The sequence below is a fragment of the Ursus americanus genome, chromosome 32, assembly GCF_024610735.1.
Source record: "Ursus americanus isolate L20-20 chromosome 32, mUrsAme1.1.p, whole genome shotgun sequence".
Taxonomy (NCBI): Eukaryota; Metazoa; Chordata; class Mammalia; order Carnivora; family Ursidae; genus Ursus; species Ursus americanus.
Window position 1 is genome coordinate 2,896,710 of NC_142158.1, and position 19,800 is coordinate 2,916,509.

General features: G+C 43.8%; 4 protein-coding genes across 5 annotated transcripts; all 4 read left to right on the forward strand.

The window, feature by feature from the left end:
* The first annotated feature begins 141 nt into the window (after nucleotides 1-141).
* H2BC3 (H2B clustered histone 3) lies at nucleotides 142-10,334 on the forward strand. 2 transcript variants are annotated; one of them, XM_087858107.1, is made up of 2 exons: nucleotides 142-560; nucleotides 8,970-10,334. In XM_087858107.1, the coding sequence occupies exons 1-2, from the start codon at nucleotides 184-186 to the stop codon at nucleotides 9,103-9,105; spliced, it is 513 nt and encodes a 170-aa protein (XP_087714233.1). In that variant the 5' UTR covers nucleotides 142-183; the 3' UTR covers nucleotides 9,106-10,334. The 2 variants fall into 2 exon arrangements, with proteins under 2 accessions (XP_087714233.1, XP_045656416.1); XM_045800460.2 differs by lacking the exon at nucleotides 8,970-10,334 and having other exon boundaries at nucleotides 142-2,206.
* A 127-nt stretch (nucleotides 10,335-10,461) lies between these two features.
* On the forward strand, nucleotides 10,462-11,060 carry LOC123794219 (histone H2A type 1-B). The gene has a single exon (XM_045800449.2). The coding sequence runs from the start codon at nucleotides 10,530-10,532 to the stop codon at nucleotides 10,920-10,922; it is 393 nt and encodes a 130-aa protein (XP_045656405.1). The 5' UTR covers nucleotides 10,462-10,529; the 3' UTR covers nucleotides 10,923-11,060.
* Nucleotides 11,061-11,768: 708 nt separating this feature from the next.
* LOC123794213 (histone H3.1) lies at nucleotides 11,769-14,290 on the forward strand. The gene has a single exon (XM_087858108.1). It carries the CDS (start codon nucleotides 11,916-11,918, stop codon nucleotides 12,324-12,326), a length of 411 nt encoding a protein of 136 aa, XP_087714234.1. The 5' UTR covers nucleotides 11,769-11,915; the 3' UTR covers nucleotides 12,327-14,290.
* Nucleotides 14,291-17,203: 2,913 nt separating this feature from the next.
* On the forward strand, nucleotides 17,204-18,729 carry H4C2 (H4 clustered histone 2). Its single transcript, XM_045800463.2, has one exon. The coding sequence runs from the start codon at nucleotides 17,233-17,235 to the stop codon at nucleotides 17,542-17,544; it is 312 nt and encodes a 103-aa protein (XP_045656419.1). The 5' UTR covers nucleotides 17,204-17,232; the 3' UTR covers nucleotides 17,545-18,729.
* Nucleotides 18,730-19,800: the final 1,071 nt, after the last annotated feature.

Consider the following 19,800-nt stretch of genomic DNA (forward strand, 5'->3'; position numbering starts at 1 on the left):
CTTATTTGCATAAACCCCTCCCTTTAGCGAAGTGGTTCTGATTTTATCCAATCAGAAGTAACAATTCTTGAAACTTCATTTGCATTGAAGAACTATAAAAGAATGGGCTCCGGACCCCTCACGACACTAACCTTTGTTCTGGTGAGTGCGGTTAGCGTTTTTTCAGTTCTTAGGAAAAAAACCATGCCTGAGCCTTCGAAATCTGCTCCGGCCCCGAAGAAGGGTTCCAAGAAGGCCATTACTAAAGCGCAGAAGAAGGACGGAAAGAAGCGCAAGCGCAGCCGTAAGGAGAGCTATTCCATCTACGTGTACAAGGTGCTGAAACAGGTGCACCCCGACACCGGGATTTCGTCCAAGGCCATGGGCATCATGAACTCGTTCGTCAACGACATCTTCGAGCGCATCGCGGGCGAGGCGTCGCGCCTGGCGCATTACAACAAGCGCTCGACCATCACGTCCAGGGAGATCCAGACGGCCGTGCGCCTGCTGCTGCCCGGGGAGCTGGCCAAGCACGCCGTGTCCGAGGGCACCAAGGCCGTCACCAAGTACACCAGCTCCAAGTGAGTGCGCTCCGAGGCATAATCAACCCCAAAGGCTCTTTTCAGAGCCACCCATTTTATCGAAAGAGAGCTATAATACCACTTTGTAGCGGTGTAAGTGCAGGCGTGCGTTACTCTAGCTTGAGTCCTAAGAAAGCCAAGCAAAAGACGGTCGTTGAAGCAATTCTAGAGCCAAGAATGGATTTGGAAGATCCGTAGCTTTTAAGCGCAATATAGTCCTGCGGTGTAATGCCCAAAAGCGCTAGTTCACCTCTTTTTTTCAGCCCAGGTTTCAAGTTTTCCCCTAAGTCTCCGGATGCTTGTAAGTGCTCACTCATCCCTTCCCAGTGTCTGCGTTTCTAAAAAAAGTATTTTCCTGTTGGGTAAAGTAGTGGTTGAAGGTTTTCAGAATAGGGACCCCCAGGGGATAAGACAGTTGATTTTTTATTGGGAGGAGGCTACGTCTGGGCGGCGGAAAGAGCACGTAGAGGCTTATATACCTGGACTCAAGTTCCCTGGCCTAAAGCATTGGGTAAACAGTAAACCGTCGCCTGTGGTTCCGGTGGGCACCTCTGGGGTATACCTCAAGCTCTTTGCTCACAGATTAAAGGAAATTTCGCATTAGAATTGTTCACCGATGGCGATAGCTATTCTAAATCCGTTTCAATTCTTCTTGCGTCCCAGCAGTCTGATCTTCCACTTCCCTTTTTGAGTGTCCTTGTCTTTTGGGGAATGCCACTAGAAGGGCGGGAAGGATGTCCCTCCAGCTCTCGGAGGGACAAAAGGTTTGAATTTCCCGCTCTTCCCTCTCGTGTCACCTCACTGGCTTGCGGGGAGGGCCCGGGTCGGAGAGGAAGATGTGCTGGTTTTTCTCGGCAAACCTTTTTCAAGGAACCCCGGACTCCAAAAATAATCTCCCAAAGACAGAAAGTGGCCTTAGTGGAGGACTAGGAGGTAATGGGGCAGTTCGAGGTCCGGGACTGGGGGAGGGGAGGAGAATGGGTAGCTGCTGACTGCCAATGAAAAGCAGGAAAACTAGTTTTCATCGATTTATGAGCATTTTATGTAGTTGACACGACGGTGTCTTTAGATTAAGAAATTAAATGTACAGTAGAATTTCTTTAAAAGGACACCTTTACAAAGCAAATTCAAATGATGTTTTCCCAGATCCCACATGTCAGCCGACCTCTGTATCTGTACGAGTACTTCGAGTCTCAGCAACACAGAATTTATCATTGTGAAGGAGACCCCGGGATTAAAAATTAATAATTATAAAAAGACATACCCCCCCTTTTTTATTATCAAACTCAGGATACGGTTTAAGAATCGCTGACCCTTATGTTCTTCCCCTGGAGAGGTGAGATCTGAGTGGTAATATTTCTTATGCTGTTCAAAATGATCCGAGGTAGGGATTACCTTGTCCTTCAAAACTTTCACCTGCCTGCTTGCTTTCTACCTTTCTTCTCTCTCTGTCCTCTCTCCCTCCCTGCTCCCCTTCCTTCCTAGTATTTGATGCTTTACCTAAAACTTTACCCCTAACCGACAAGTTCAAACTAAACTGGGGTTTGTAAACTCAGACCTAGGCCTTTTTGCCATCCGTACTAAATACCTCTAGTAAGTGAACGGAGAATTTGAAAAAAAAAAAAAAAAAGAAAAGAAAAGAAAAATCAGATGCCTGGACTCTGTGGTAGACTCCAGATTTCTAGTGGGATGTGGTGAGAAAGCAGAAAAAACCTCATACTCTCTCTCCAGCTGCACCTGATGAGGCACGGACTTTGGACACAGCAGAGCCAGCAGGCAAGCCATCCAAGCGAGATTCTACCAGGGTTTATACACCCTCTTCCCTAATAAAGCACCCACGTTTTCTCCAGAGAGGCAGTTTCTGAGTAAAAAAGCAAATGAGAAAAAATAATAACGTGTATTACTTCCCTGATTCTCCTTGCAGCCAAGGGAAGTTTTGCCTGTCTTCCTATCCCACAAAGATGACCACAAGACAGGGAGAGCTTGATCTGTGGGGGAGGGAAAGAGGAGCTGCTCTGGGTTAAGTTCTGGGTGCCAGGAACAAGACAGACGGGTTGGAGAGACTTTTAATTTGAAGGGAGGTTGAGAATTTGGAAAAGAGAAGAAAGATCCACAGACAGATAACAGGGAGTCCAGAAAGTGGTTATGATTTGGGAAAGGGGGCACAGTTAGAAGTGGAATGCCCTGGCCCTGCTTCCTGGCAGATGAGAGGACACAGACTTCTCAGTTCTGTCTTCAACATCTGCACATTTGATGTCTTTCTTCTTGGCTTTTCATTTCTGTTAAACAATATACACATTTAAGTCAAATCTTTTTAACTTCCTTGCAAAACAATACCTGCCCGTTATTTTAAAATAATAAACACCACAAATAATTTTAAACACATGAAAAGCAACTGAAATTCAATTATCCAGGACATTTTTGCCATCAATCTTCTGGAAATTTTACTTTGTGCAAGTCTATATACGTATAGAAATATAAATGTCATATGAGATCATATTTCCTCTTCTCTTTTAAAATTAATAGAGAATTGCCAGGTGAACAGGGAAACCCTGGGCCCTGGAGCCTCCACTCAGCCTATCCCAAAGAGTTTGACGAAACATTCTTGGTCTTGTCACACGAAAGAATTCAAGGGCAGATATGCAACACAGAGGACAAGGGACACAAGCGGGAAAGTTTATTAAAGTTAAAAGTATACTCTTGAGATATGAGAGAGAAAGAGCTGCCTCCCCCTGCTTTTTCTTCCTCACTCGCTCAGGGGTTTCCTGTTGAGGCGCCGCCATCTTGGGCCTGTCTGGTGGGATCCGGCTGCTCGTGGATGCGGCCAGGACAGGCAACCGACCTTCCCCACAGCCGGCCGTGGCCTCCTCCTTGCTGGTCTCCGGGCATCTCATTAGAGCCTCGCTTAGCTGCCTAACTAACAGTACAGAAAGAGAGCAATTGTCAGGGATAACTTTTTTTTTTTTTTTTTTTTAATCTGAAAGACTTACTGCAAGGCGGGGCAAACATCTGATTAACCAAACATCTACTCTTAATTACCTTCCTGTGAATTGCCAACTTCTCCTTCGAAGCCCCAGGTCCCTACCCTATTCCTTAGCTCAGGATGGCATACAAGCCCCAATTGCCTCACTGCGTTTGAGTCTCATGTCTTTGTGGGGCTCCCAGACATAAGAAATTATATTTGCTTTCCTCCTGTTAGTCTGCCCTGTGTTGAAATGTAATTATTAAACCAGCCAAAGAACCTGGAAGGGAGGAAGGGAACATTTTCCCATCTCTACATTACCATTGCTGGTTTACGGATGAAAACAAGCCACATGTTGAGCTCTGTATATTTGCTAACTTTTTGTATAGCTGTCCTATCAGTTGTTGAGAGGGGTGTTGACCCGTCTACCTGTAATTGTGGATTTGCCGGTCACTCCTTGCAGTTCTACCAGTTTTTGCCTCACATATTTTGTAAGGCTGTTATTTGGTGCTTACACAGTTAGAATTGCTTGGTTTGGGGCGCCTGGGTGGCTCAGTCGGTTAAGCGTCTGCCTTCAGCCCAGGTCATGATCCCAGAGTCCTGGGTTGGAGCCCCATATCAGGCTCCCTGCTCAGTGGGTAAGCTGCTTCTCCCTCTGCCTGCCACTCCTCCTGCTTGGGCTCTCTCCCTCTCTCTGTCAAGTAAATAAATAAACTCTTAAACAAAAAAAAAAAAGAATTGCTTGGTTTTCTTTTTAGTTTGACCATTTTATCATTCTGTAATGTCCTTTTCTATCTTTGGTAATTTTCTTTGCTCCGGTTTACTTACCTGATATTAATACAGGCACCCCTGATTCCTTTTGTTGGGATTTGCATGGTTTCTCTTCCTCTACCCTGTAATTTCAACTTGTGTATATAGTTATATTTGAAGCGAGTTCCTGTAGACACTGAAAGGGAACATTATTTGCCACCCTAAAATATGCCTCTTTGGCGTAAGGATTACCTAAACTGATTTTTTTTTTTTTTTAAATAGCAGACATTAAATAAGCTTTGAAAACCTAGTAGGAGTTAGCCTTTCGTAAGAGAAATTTACATATACAAGGGAAATCTGCATTTCTAAGAGTGTTTTCTTGTCTGTGCCAGGAAAGGAAGGATGACTAAAACTGTAGGAACACATTGGAGAAGGCGAAGACAAATCTGCCTGACAACCATAGCCTTGTTTACTGTGGTTTGCCTAGTAACCTCCCAAAACTGGCGTCCCCACCCTCCACCCCAAACATCTTTTGCCTTTAGCTGGAGATGGTATTTAAGGTGGTGGCTTGGGCCGTTTGAGGTGTTACTCAGTATTTCCTGGGTCTCCCCCTTGTATACAGGAAGTACACATGTTATTAAACTTTTGTTTTTTTGTTTTTTCAAAAAGCTCTGTTTCCTCCTGTTAGTCTGTCTTGTATTACAGGGTAGTCTCAGCTAACAATCTAGAAGGGTAGAGGGAAAATTATTTTTCCTCCCCTACCACATTTGGAGCATGTACTTTTATCCCCTCAGCCGATCTCTGTTATTTAATGGATGTATTTAGACCGTATACATTTAATGCAATTATTGATATTGATGGGGTTCAGGACATACTACCCCAAAAGGTGGCCCTTTGATATACTGAATATCTTAAGCTAGAGATGTCTGGGAAAACAGCAAAGCAAGGTTACTTTGGCCTCCTCTCCCTCACCCTTCTTACCTAAAGGCAGGATTAGAAAACCATTATCAGGAACAGGGAATTTAGGGCTGAGAAGACTATATGAACAAACCTTGTTACTTCTTCACCATTTACTCCCTATTGTCCAAACCCCTTTGCCTTTTTGGTTCTTTAGAAATCTGTTTCATTGTCTAAAGGTATAAAAGCTTCCTGCTTTGGTCTCTTCTTTAGGTCTTCATTTTTTTAGGAAGGCTTCGAAATACATGTAAAAATTCCCATAAAATTTGTATGCTTTTCTCCTGCTAGTTTATCTTTGTCAGTTTAATTATCAGACCCAGCCAGGATTCTAAAAAGCTTTAGGAAACATTTTTCTCCCATACGTGTTAGTCCTCAACTTTGCCATTTTATTTTTTGTTTTCTGGTGGGTTTTTTTGTTTGTTTTTAATTTTTCCCTCGCTGTTGTTCAATTCCTCTGTTTTCTAGCTCCAGCTTTCCTGTGGGCTACTTGAATATTTTCTTGAGAGAGTTTGAATCTGATTCATCTGTCGTCTTTGGTAGTTTCTTAGTGGTTGCCCTAGATACTACCCACACAGGACATCACCGTCCAGTGGTATCTACATGTTACCAGTTCAACCTTACAAAGCTTGTCTCCTTTTAAATCTTTTTACCCTTTCTTGTTTGTAATATAATTATCTGAAATAGTTCCTTTATATACAGCAAGAACCACATCAGATAATGTAAGAAATTTTGCTTCTAAACATAATTTAGAAATCAAGAGAATTGTATTTACCCATATTTCTTTCTTATCTTTCTTCCTTCCTAATGTTCCCAAAATCTCATATCATGTCCTTTCTTTTTCAAGAACTTCCTTCTGCCATTCTTCTATGGAGAGATATGCCAGCAACAAATACCACTTTACTTCATCTGAGAATGTCTTTATTTCCGCACCAATTCCTAAACGACATGAAACTCAGAGTGATAGTACCAGTTCCCTACTTTTAGCTCTTAAAAAATGTGACATTGCCATTTGGTATGTGGTTTCTGATGAGAAATCTGCTGTCATTTGAGTTGGTTTTTTCCCTATTATGTAGGCTTTGTTTTTCTCGCTGCTTTCAAGATTTTTTCGTGTTTAGTTTGTGTAGGTTTGATTATGATGTTTTATGGCAAGAATGGGTTTGGGTTTACTCTACCTGGGGGTTTGTGTAGCTTCTGGAATCTGTAAGTTTACATCTTTTGTCAAATTTAGGAATTCTTGGGCATTATTTCTTCAAATACTTCTCCAATACCACACTCTTCTCTCCTCTCCTTTTGATTCTCCAAAGACAAGAATGTTAGATCTTCATTCTCCCACACGTCTCTGATGATGATTTTTCTCCCCAGTCTATTCTCTCTCTGTTGTTCAAATTGGGTAATTTCTATTTTTCTATCTTCAGATTCACAGATTTTTTCCTCTGTCTTCTCCATTCTGCTGTTGAGCCCATCTGTGGAGATTTTTATTTCAGTCATTGTATTTTTCAGTTCTAAAATTTGAATTTGGTTCTTCTTTACAACTTTTATTTTTTTTCCCTGAGATTTTCCAGCTTTTTATTTGTTTCAAGTATGTCTGCAATTGCTCATTGAAGTATTTTTATGATGGCTGCTTTAAAATCCTAGTTGAATGATTCCCACATGCTGAGAGGGGAGAAGGGCCTCATTATTTATGACAAAGTGAAGTCCAGGATCCCCATGTGGCCTCCACGGAAACCTCATACCTGGGGAGATGGGGAGGCAGAGGCAGAATTTTTTCCACAGTGTTTCACTGGAGTACAGTGGTTATTTCTTAAGTTTTCTACTTTCTAGGTCAACTTTGGTCTTTTGGCTAGAAATATCAGGCTTTTCTTGTTTTGTGTCTTTATTGTTGTTGTTCATTTGCTCTCCTTGCCATTTCTAGATTGCCAACTTCTTCAGCACCAAATCCAGGATATATGAGGTAAAAAGAAAACCCAGAGAACACAGAACTGTCTTGTTCCTCAGCTCTCAAGTTTAGTTAGCCAACCTGCCTTCTCTCCACCTTTGGCAGTCTATTATTTAATTTATAGGTAATGTCCGGAATTTCTAGTTGTACCTAGCAGAAAGAATAGAGATAAGTGTATTTACTTCATTGTGGTCCAGAAACAGAAGTTTTTATGCTTTTGAAGTAATTTTTATACATTGTTTCTATGTGATGTAAGAGAGGTTTCCAGCTACTATTTTCAAACATATTGCCACAAAGAACACATCCTGGGAATTAAATAGACATTTATACTTAATAGATAAGAAACATAATTGGATATGATCATTCTTTTTTTTTTTTTAAGTGGCTTTTGAAGTAACTTTTTTTTTAAGTGGTTTTTGGGGTAACTTTTTGAATAACTGACTTTATTAGAATTCTGTCAGGTGAGGGGCGCCTGGGTGACTCTGTTGGTTGAGCATCCAACTCCTGGTTTCGGCTCAGGTCATGATCTCGGGGTCCTGGGATTGAGCCCCACGTTGGGCTCCTTGTGGAGTCTGCTTGTCCTTCCTCCCCCCACTCCTCCCCCGCTTATGCTGGCTCACTCTCTCTCTCTTATAAATAAATAAAATCTTTAAAAATTTTTGTCAGATGAATACGATGTACAGATCTAGATCAAATCAACTCGAGCTGCCTTTCAAGATGTGTTCTTATTGTTAACTTTTATTTTAAAATGAGGGATTCTTTTGTCTCCTGTCTTTAACCAGTGTTCTATAATGTGTTTAAGGTAAATAACAGGGGCTCCTGGCTGACTCAGTCAGTTGAGCATGCAACTCTTGATCTCAGGGTTGAGAGTTCAAGTCCCACTTTGGGTTTGGAACCTATTTAAAAAAAAATATACACACACACACACACACACACACACACACACACACACAGTAAGTGGCCCTCAGAATAAATTAATGAGTTAAAAGCATTTATAACTGTAACTCTTGCAGTGTTCAGATGAACATACTCAAACCCAGACTCTTCCAAATGCTTCTATTAGGGAGGAACAACTTCTCTCTACACTCACAGGATCTCCAACTGTGTCTAAGAATTCAACTTACATAGATTAATGGGATAAAAGCATACAAGTATTAATTATTACTTTTCGTCTACATGCACATGGGAGTTTTCAAAAGAAAAATGAAGATCCAAAGAAGCAGTTAGAATTTAATGCTTATACACTGTGTTGGACAAAGAACAGTAAATTATGACAATGTGACAGGCAAAGGGGCTGGGGCAAGGATAGTGAATTGGGTGAAGAGACTAGGAAGATAAGGGTTAGTTTAACAATGTTTGCACAGATTTCTCTTGGCCTTAACTTCCTGTCCATGGTGAGAAGAATCCCTTTCCTTCTGGTATAGGAAGGACAGCTTTCGCATGGGAGTTTCAACTCCTGCTTTTAAGGAAAAAAAGGTAGAAAATGAGATTGTCCTCGCAGCTGTTCTTTTGCAAGTTCTTTTAATTCAAACTAGTCAATATGCCAAATAGTCTATTTGGGGAGGGCATGTTCTGGACAACTTCAGCAATAACCTCAAGGCCAGTTAGTTTTTCTCAAATGTGTTCAAGTGACATTACACTGTTTTGATTTCTATTGAGCAAAGAACAGTTATTTACTTTCTTTCATTGCTTATACAAACCCATATGCATCAAAGTGTCCTGCTTCTGACAGAAAGGTGTTATTGGGGACAACTACTTTTCTTTTCATATATTTTTTAAAGTTTTTACTTATTTATTTTGACAGAGATACAGCCAACGAGAGAGGGAACACAAGCAGGGGGAGTGGGAGAGGAAGAAGCAGGCTCCCAGCGGAGGAGCCCGATATGGGGTTCGATCCCGGAACGCCAGGATCACGCCCTGAGCCAAAGGCAGACGCTTAACCGCTGAGCCACCAGGCACCCCAGGAAGTTGAATATGGTTAAGAGAAGAAGACAAAAGAGTCAGAAGACTTAAGAGAAGGCAAAAAAGAAACAGAAGAAGAGCATCTTTACTCTCCTGCCAGGTTCCCTGGATCGAAGGCTGGTTCTCTGACACAGTTGGCTTATGAGTAGATTTTCTCACACATAGGCTCTTGTTCCTTTTACCATCCTGTTTGGGAATCAGGAGACTTTTAGGCTTGAGCCTGCAAAAATTCCTGAAATAATTATTCACCTCTATCTGGGGCCCATCCAGTTCTATCTCATGGACTGTAAAAGGAAAAACAGCAACATTTCTCCTGGCAGTCTCTCGTGATGACGGAATTTCCTGAACCAACTAGAATCCTTTGTGTTGTACCAAATGAGAAAAGAGAGAAGGCAGGACAATGGGGAATGGCGCTGGGAATGATGACTTCCCCAGTCAGGAGTTTGGAGTCCTTGCTCTCCTGAACTAACTCAGCGTGACCCGCACCGGGTCAAACAAACAGACAATTTCAGTCTCTAAGTTTTTCAGTCTCTAAAGTGAACAGTACTCTATATACTTTGAGGGTGGTCCCATCAGGCCTCATATGTAAGATAAAGACTGAGGCAGAAAACTTGCTGTCCTAGGTCAGGGGCTGGATGGTCCAGTTCTTGCCTTCAGTTTTCATTGTTCAGATGTTTTAAGACTTGGGCTCTGACAAAGGAATTTCTAAAAAAGATTTATTTATTTATTTATTTGACGCAAGCAAGCGAGGGGTGGGGAGGGCAGGTGGAGAGAGAATCTTAGGAGGACTCCGACATAAGAGCAGAGGCCCACGATGGGGCTCCCTGGGGCTCAATTTCACAACCCTGAGATCAGGACCAGAGCCTAAAAGAGTCCCATGCTTAACCGACTGCGCCACCCAGGTGACCCCGAAGAATTATTTTGTTCCTTTCTTTCTTTTCTGTTGTGAGGTTCAAAGCGTTAAAGCAACTGCTGACATAGATAGACTTTTTAAATGTTATTTATTTAACAATTTTTCTGTTTATTCCTTTCCACAATCAGTCACCATCCTGGAAAAAGACAAACAGCCAAAAGACAGAGCAATGAGGACAATCACTTCTGCTTCTGATTGCATTTTGAAATAGTATTATTGAAAGAACCAAATTGCTTCAGTTACTAGTATTAAAATAAAAGTTCTTCATACCGGATTACGCAGGAGCATTCGAAAACCTCCCGCTAGATGGAGGGCGTGTATGCAAATGAGGGATGCTGATTCTGATATTCCATTGGTTATTTGAAAATAGCCAATGGGAGACTTGCAAACAGCCTACCTCCTGTTAGTATAAATACTTCTCCTGCGGTCCCTTTTGCTCTATATTGCTCGCGTTTTTTCTGAGGGCGTTTGCTTTCTACTCTATTAATCATGTCAGGTCGCGGCAAGCAGGGAGGGAAGGCTCGCGCCAAGGCCAAAACGCGCTCCTCGCGGGCCGGTCTTCAGTTCCCGGTGGGCCGTGTGCACCGCCTGCTCCGGAAGGGCAACTATTCGGAGCGAGTTGGGGCAGGCGCGCCCGTGTATCTGGCAGCCGTGCTGGAGTACCTGACCGCTGAGATCTTGGAGCTGGCGGGCAACGCGGCCCGCGACAACAAGAAGACGCGCATCATCCCGCGCCACCTGCAGCTGGCCATCCGCAACGACGAGGAGCTCAACAAGCTGCTGGGCCGCGTGACCATCGCGCAAGGCGGCGTCTTGCCCAACATCCAGGCCGTGCTGCTGCCCAAGAAGACTGAGAGCCACCACAAGGCCAAGGGGAAGTAAAATACCGACCTTTCCTTGCAATGGGTTTTTCCTGATAAAAGTTAACTTACCAGCTTACAAAGGCTCTTTTAAGAGCCACCCACTTTCTCTATTGAAAGAGCTGTCCTGCTTTGAACTATAACTAGCGCTTAAAAAGTGGAAATGTCACAACCCCCAGAAAGCTTTACCGTTCCCCATAAAAACCGTAATATTTGCTTTGAGGCAAAAGCCATATGTGGATTTAGGTGAGTGTGGATAACAGTATTGACCATATCTGGCCATATTCGGTGGGCTAGTTTCTAGTTAAGCAGGAAGGCTCTATTCTACAGATGAAGTTTGAAAGTTTTTCGCACGGAGAGTAGCTTCACATTTCGGAAAATGAAAATAATAGTGAAAGGCGCTGGGATCTTAAATTTTTCAGTATTTTCTGCTAAAGATGTTGAATACCCGCATTCTCCGTCTAGATCTAAGTTGATGAAAACGCACATTTGCTGAAGCAATTGAGAATAAGTCACAGGTCCTTGATGATTCATGCTTGTGAATAAAGACTATTTTCCTAATTCTCCACAATATTTGTGCCACACCCAAGAAAATTTTGAATTTCATTTTAGATGGAGCCCATTTGTATATTTCCCTAGGCACCTGGAAATTGACAGTTTCTCTTTTAAAAAAAGATTCATTGGAAATTCCTATGCTGCTTTGCGTGATTACCTTACATTTCAAAATATTTGAAGTTCTCGGTGCAAGATTTTGTCCACAGCGGAGATAAGAAAGGCAAGGGTAAATAAATGACGTCAGAGTAGCTACAGTGAGGGGCAGGGTTTAGGATTCATTCACCAACCTGAAAGCAACTCTTAATCCGGGCACCGCTCACGGAGCTGGGCCAATCCGCGGAGGGCGCGGGAACTTTTGAATATTCCAGGGCCCAATGGTTGTTGGTCTGGCTGTATAAAAGAAGGAGGGCTGTATGCCTTTTACCGGTTTCGGTGAAGACACTCTCTGTCCGCTTTGGCAATGGCTCGCACAAAGCAGACGGCGCGCAAGTCGACGGGCGGTAAGGCCCCGCGCAAGCAGCTGGCCACCAAGGCGGCCCGCAAGAGCGCGCCGGCCACGGGCGGCGTCAAGAAGCCGCACCGCTACCGGCCCGGCACGGTGGCCCTGCGCGAGATCCGGCGCTACCAGAAGTCCACCGAGCTGCTGATCCGCAAGCTGCCGTTCCAGCGGCTGGTGCGCGAGATCGCGCAGGACTTCAAGACCGACCTGCGCTTCCAGAGCTCGGCCGTCATGGCGCTGCAGGAGGCGTGCGAGGCCTACCTGGTGGGGCTCTTCGAGGACACCAACCTGTGCGCCATCCACGCCAAGCGCGTCACCATCATGCCCAAGGACATCCAGCTGGCGCGCCGTATCCGCGGAGAGAGGGCGTAAGTTTTTAGGGAGCGCCAACTTTAAACCCAAAGGCTCTTTTCAGAGCCACCCAATTACTTCCATAAAAGTGGCTGTGATCGATTCGGTGTTCTCATCTGTGACCTTGACCTTTGTAAAGGTTACTGGGCACCTGCGGTAACCCAATCATTGGCATCCTAGCTGATGGAGTGACCAAGACCGACAAAGGAACTGGAAAAATAATACTTTCCTGGGAATTTCCCCAGGTAAGTTAGTGTACCGTGACCGTAAGTAGTCATTTTAAACAGCAGGGACCGTGAACTGCCCACTTTAACTGGCGACTGCTATGATCCTCCTATTTTTATTAGACAGTTGAGGTCCGTGATCTCCCCTCTAAGAATACAATCTAGCCTAGCCTATTCATAGGTGATTACGAATCAAAGTTGCAGTAATGACTACAGATATTTAAGGTTTCTTATAAAATTCCTCATCCCAATGTAATTTTCTCATAACATTCCTACATCTTTGTTAATTTTTAAGATAACCCAAAATTTCAACTGAGGTAAGGCTCCAACTGCTTGCATATTTCTTTATAGCTACCTACCCATTCTTTATACTAGTTGATCAGTTGATCAAGCATCATTTATCAAGACCCTTCATTGCTTAAATGCATTATTTTTTATTTGTGGCCCTGCTTGTGATTGGTTGCATTGTTTTATTTCTTCTAGGGCTATGCCACAAGTTTTCCACGATTCTCGGCTGTAATTTCCATTCAAGTTTAGGAGTTTAACTTCTTTGTTGTTAATCTTGCTCTCTGGAGTTGGGATTCAGTACTGGAAGGAAGATGATCCATATAAGAATTGTGGTTGATTGTTGAGAAGAAAAATAACATTTACTTTAACATTTAAAAAATTCCCATATTTCACCCAATTATTTCAGGAAACAATTATTTAAAAAATTTATAGCATTTACACTATACTTACAAACTACCTTTAACAGAACAATACATAATGCTGTAGAAGATAATAGCCACCAAATTCCAAAGTCTTTGCTTGTTTCATTTTCCACACCTTAGATCTTAATACCTAAAATTTTGGGCCTACATCTGAGATGTCAGTTGATGCACAGTACTAAATCATGTGGACAACACTTAACAACCAGAAACACAAAACAGAAAATTACATTTGCATTGTGTGGTTTACTTGGATTTATTTACATTCCAGGATTTTAATAAAACAACTTTTGCCTTACAACATATTTGCATTTTTTAAAATGATAAGGTTAGACATTTCTATGGACGTGTATGTGTCACCATGTGATATTTTTAACATTTCATTTTTCCAGACTCATACATACAACTCTGGCACAGACCTTTGCCACCCATATAAAGGGTCAGTCAGAGGCAATCAATGCCCTTGGCTTGAACCAGAGAGACTTGCTGAAGTCCAAGTATCTTGGTTTTTCTTACAGCTGTGCTGACTCTTATGTACATTGTTTGGCTTTTCCCCCTAATATTCTATGTCTCTGTTAGAAAAAGGGTGTTTTAGTTACAGGGCCTGAGAGGATGGCTTTAAAAAAGTAAAAGTACCCATTGCTGTCTGAGGGTTTGATGGCCAGGGGACGGTGGCTCAGACTGTGCTCCTCCCCACCGCCTGCCACCCCTTTCCCAGCCAAGGATCAACGATTTGGCTATAAGTCTGCATTTACTTGAGCTCCTCAACAGAATAATTGCCCAGTGTGTAGGAAAGTAAGGTTAGCACCATCTTAGAATTCATAATCTTGCTAATCTTTCTCCAGGAGTCTTCTGGAAGCTGGGAGCACAGAGCAGCATTTAGATGATAGATTGCCGCTGTTCAAATTCCAGCTTTTCTCCTTACTGTGCCCTTTTACACAATTGACTTCTCCATTATCAGAGAAATGGGGGTAATATTTCCCACCTCAGAACTGTTATTGGGATAATATGAGTTGATTTTGGGACACAGAGCATTGTATAAATGCTTTTAATTTTCCTGACCTCTGTATTATTTTCCCTTATAGTCTCAGATTTTTTTAAAAATTGAAATAAAAATGCAAACTTTAGCTTCTAAACTTCCTTTTCATTTGGCATTACTTTGTTGCTCAAGTTTGGAAATAAAAACTCAGCAGGTATTTTAAAACCAAAGAGTGGAAGAAATTCACATTTGTAAAAGAAAATTTACTGAACATATTGGACCCAAGGTTGTGGCAGCATTTTAATATCAATGCGTTAAGCATTTATTACTTTATATTAGCAGAGTGATATGGTCATGTGGAGAAAAAAACGGGTGTTTAATTTACAGATCGTATCTTTTAAATTGTTGTTGCAAGGTCCTCGGTCACACAGGGTTTTTCTCTCCCAGGCACCACGGAGTGATATTACCACAAAGGCTAAAGTTTGCAGCTAATGCTCGTGGTGTCTAGAACCACTTTTGCTTTGTTACAGACTTTCAGAAGAGAGGAGGAAGCCAGGGTCAGGGTGCATTTTTCAGACTAAAAAGTTTAGTAGTAGCACTTCCAGTCATCCCAGGAGAAGTGGCTTACTAATCAAGGAGTGTTTTAGGGAGACTTAACACAACAGTGGGAAGTCAGTTTAGAGATTTGAACTGCATTCCAGACTTGGCTGCAGGGCAGCCAGAAAGCTGACATTGTCAATGCACCCTTAGAGAGTACACAAAGGAATATTTTCAGACAACCATATTTAACATGTCACATATGAAAAAACAAGACAGAGTCTGTCAATCAATAGATGAATAGATAAAGAAGATGTGGTATATAGAGTTGACCCTTTAACAATGCGGGTTTGAACTGTGTGAGCCCACTTTTTTTTCCACTAAATGATACAGTACTGTAAATGTTTTCCTCTTCCTTATGATTTTTTTAAAAGATTTTATTTATTTATTTGACAGAGATAGAGACAGCCAGCGAGAGAGGGAACACGAGCAGGGGGAGTGGGAGAGGAAGAAGCAGGCTCATAGCAAAGGAGCCTGATGTGGGGCTCGATCCCATAACGCCAGGATCACGCCCTGAGCCGAAGGCAGACGCTTAACCACTGTGCCACCCAGGCGCCCCTCTTTCTTATGATTTTCTTGATAACATTTTCTTTTCTCTAGTTTACTTTATAATAAGAATAGAGCACATAGTACATATAACATACAAAATATGTGTTAATAGACTTTATGTTATCAGCAAGGCTTCTAATCAACAGTACGATATTGGTAGTTTTGGGGGGGGCGTCAAAACTTATATGCAGATTTTCAACTGTGTAGTGGTCAGTACCTCAACCGCTGCGTTTTTCAAGGGTCAACTGTATATACAATGGAATATTAGCATAAAAAAAGGATGAAATCTTATTATTCATATGAATGGACTTAGAGGGTATAGGCTAAATGAAATAAGTCAGACAGAGAAAGTCAAATACCATATGATTTCACTTATACGTGGAATCTAAAAAAACAAAGACAAATACAGAGAACAAATTAGTAGTTGTGGGGGTGGGGGATAATAGGCAAAATAGGTGAAGATGATATACAATGTCCCGTTATACAATAAATAAGTCACAGGGATGCAAAGTACAACATAGGGAATATAATCATATCGTAATGCCTTCGTATGGTAACAGATGGTAACACACCGTGATGAGAATTTCATAATGTATATAACTGTCAATTCACTATGTTGCACACCTAAAACTAGGATAATATTGTATGTTAGCTATACTTCAATTGAAGACAAAGCCAAAAAAACAGAATTCATCAATGTCTTGTACTATATTAAATGCTGTCATTTAAAAATACAAAGAACAAAAAAAACCCAAAACCCTTCACTATTATATATGTATCTGTGTTGTCTATGTTGTTTTTGGAGTAAAAGTTTGAAAATGAGAGCTCAGGGCAATGTTCCAACTCCAGATAGATTCTTTAAGTAATAATACCAGCTAAACCCAGGCACATTTAGGTAGGACTTCTTTGTGCCAATCTCTGTTCTAGCCCTTTGCTTACATTAGCTAATTTAAATCTTCACAAAAGCTCCATGAGCAGTATCATCACTCACTTCACACATGAAGAAAACGAAGGCAAGGTTACAAGGTCACACAGCTGTAGAAGAGGGAAAATGATTTTCCCCTACCCTTCTGAGTTCATAGCTGAGAACCCTATGATAAAAGATCAACGAGAAAGACAAACAGCAGTTTAATAACATGTTTACCTCCTGTATACATGGGAGATACTCTGAAGAACTGAGTAAAACTCCCTGGAAAGGCCCAAACCACCACCTTAAATACCATCTCCAGCTGAGAGAGGTTGGGGTGGGAGGGGAGCACACGGGGGGAGCCAGGAATGGGTGACCAGGAAAAGGATGGTGACCAGCTTGTGATGCGGCATTAAGTCTGGGCCTTCTCCATGGACAAGATTCTCTGGTGATGTAGTCATCCTTCTCTTTCTGGTACAGAGAGGGAGACAGATGGAGATCTCCTTTATAAATGTAAAATGTTCCTTAAAGAGGTCTCTGATTTTAGAGATTCTTCTGCCTGGTGTTTCTTAAAAATAATCTGCTCAAAAATAGTTCTCACGAAAAGAGGCGTATTTTGGGGCGGCATCTTAGGTACCGTTCCCAGCTAACGATCCCTTCTGAAGGAGAAAGGACAGTACTTCCTTGTAAACTAGAAGCCGCTGTGAACAATCTCATAGGAAAAGACAGCTGCGGATACAGATATCCCGGGCTCAGGAAAATCCAGAGCTTCCACGGGAAACCGCCCTGCTCCCTGCCGGGCAGAGAGCGGGGCTCTGCCCAGAGAGGGGCGGAGCCGGGGGTGGGGCCGCGGGTGCCGCCCGCGCTTTCAGTCCTCAACCAGGTCCGCAGTCTGCTTATAATTACTCCCGACGGACGCACAGGGCCGTCGCTGTGTGGCGTTCGGCCGAGCGTTTGAGCAGTCATGTCAGGTCGCGGCAAGGGTGGGAAGGGCCTAGGCAAGGGGGGCGCTAAGCGCCACCGCAAGGTGCTGCGCGACAACATCCAAGGCATCACCAAGCCCGCCATCCGGCGGCTGGCCCGGCGCGGCGGCGTCAAGCGCATCTCCGGCCTCATCTACGAGGAGACCCGCGGGGTGCTCAAGGTGTTCCTGGAGAACGTGATCCGGGACGCCGTCACCTACACGGAGCACGCCAAGCGCAAGACGGTCACGGCTATGGACGTGGTCTACGCGCTCAAGCGCCAGGGCCGCACTCTTTACGGCTTTGGGGGCTAAAGAAGTTCGTCGTCCCTATTCTCCAAAGTTCCCTAAAGGCCCTTTTCAGGGCCGCCCACTTTCTCTCCAAAAGGGCTGTATATGTCTTGGATTACGGTTTTGGTGGAGGGGTTTATTTGGTGTTCTTGCTACGTGTTTTTTTTTTTTCCCAAGTTTCGTCAGAAGCATTCTGAGTTACATACCGGCCGCCGGATACCTCACTCAACCAATGAGCTAGCCGCTCCGTGCGGGGCGGTGGCTTTCCACCAATCAGGGGCCGGTGTTGTCTGAGGAAGGCCAATGGGAACGCGCGTGGACGCTCTCTGGGAGCGCGCGAACCTGACCGCCGCAGCCCTCCACCAGCAAAGCTGCTGCCTGCCGCTTGTCGCCTGTGGAAGGAGTAAACTCCGTGCTTTTGCCAGGAGGCACTCGGGTGGCAGTCGCCGCCAGACCCGTTCACCTGGGAGAGGTGGGTTCGATGAACACTTGAATTTGCGAGAGGCCGCTCCCCGCCTCACAAGCCAGGTGGATTAAACTGCTCTGCCGGAGAGACGCTGCTGAGTCGTCACTCCTGGCGTGTCGCCCCCCCCCCCCCCCCCAGCGACGCCTGGAGAGGAGCATGATCCGCTCTCCCGACCGCGCTGGTGGCCGCCGCCGGTTCCCCTGGAGTCGGACTCTGGAAGGCTGAGCCGCTGCTCTTCGCTTTCAAGGCGACTTAGCGTTTCCCTTCTCCGGCTCCGGGCCTTCCCTTAGCCCCTGGCTAAGCAGAGTTTGGAAAATCCGACTTAGACGAAGGGGGTGTGTGCGGCCTCGGGCCTCGGAGGACGCGGAACCCTAAGGCCTCTGGCAGGGTCCGACCTCGAGGGTTTGAGGGGGGATCTCCGTCCTCGGAGGTAACTGGCTCTCTGGCAACTGTCCCGCAACTTCCGCCTTCGTCTCCATGCCCAGCTCCTCTCCCTCTTTCTTCCGCCTCCTGTAAATCGTAAGGTTTTAGGTTTTTAAATGAACCTTTCACGCATGGGCGAAAAGTGATTTGAGGGGCGCCTGGGTGGCTCCGTCGGTGAAGCGTCTGCCTTTGGCGCCGGTCATGGTCCTGGGGTCCTGGGATCGAGCCCCACGTCGGCCTCTGCTCAGCGGGCGCCTGCTTCTCCCTCTCTGCCTCTCCCCCTGCTTGTGCTGTCAAATAAAATTAAAACAAAAACTTAAGTCTTTTGAAGTACGTCCTCTGATAAATGAGACAACTGAGGCATCTTTGATTTAATATTTGAGAAATCTATCGACGGGTGCTTAAGAAAGCAAGTCACTCCTAATGTGTCTCTGACACAAGAAGGTACTGAATAGGCAGTTGGAAAAGATTCTCGAGTTCAAGTGAGAGGTCTGGTTTAGGGGAAAATTTGGGAATCGCCAAACTATAAATGGTGAGTCTGGATCAGAACAATAAGAACTTAAACACCATTTACTGCTATACATTGTAACAGTAAATGAGTAGAAATGTACATTGTCACCAGAAGGGAACTGGGTATTATCTCTATCTATGAAATTGTGTCTTAGTTCAAGCTGCTATAATGAAAATGCCACAGACTATGGCTTAAACAACAAACTGATTTCTCAAGGCTGGGAGTCCAAGCTCAAGGCACTGGACAGGGACAGTTTCAGACAAAATTTGGTGTCTGGGGAGACCCCAGTTCCTGGTTCATAGACTTGTTCTGTCTTCACAGGGCAGAGGGAAGGGCCAGAGAGCTTTCTGAAGTCTCTTGTTTATAAAGGGCACTAATCCCATTCATGAGTGCTCCATCCTTATGGCCTAATCACTACCCAAGGGCCCAACCTCCTAATACCATCATATAGGGGATTAAAATTTCAACATATGAATTTATGAGGGATACAAACAGTTCATAACAAATGGAATGCTATACAGCCCTACTAAAGAAGAGAGAAACTCTACTCCAGTATGTACTCTGGAATACCTATGGCTTATTTCTGGGGCCCCTTCTCTGATCTTGGTCTCACTATTGGTATGTTCTGTGTTCTATGAAATAGTTTTACTCAACAGGAAAACCCCATGGCCTAGCCCTAAGCGTCAGGTCAGGTTGTAGTGACAATGCCTATGATTGTGTCAGCTTCTGTATGTTTCTCAATCCCAATGGCTGTTTTTAGGAGGGAGGCTTTAATCACCTCTAAACTTTTATCAGTTTCCTTCCACCCACTTCAAGCTTCATAATGAAACTTGCCACATATCCAACTGCATATTTGACAAGCCTACCTGAGTATCTAATG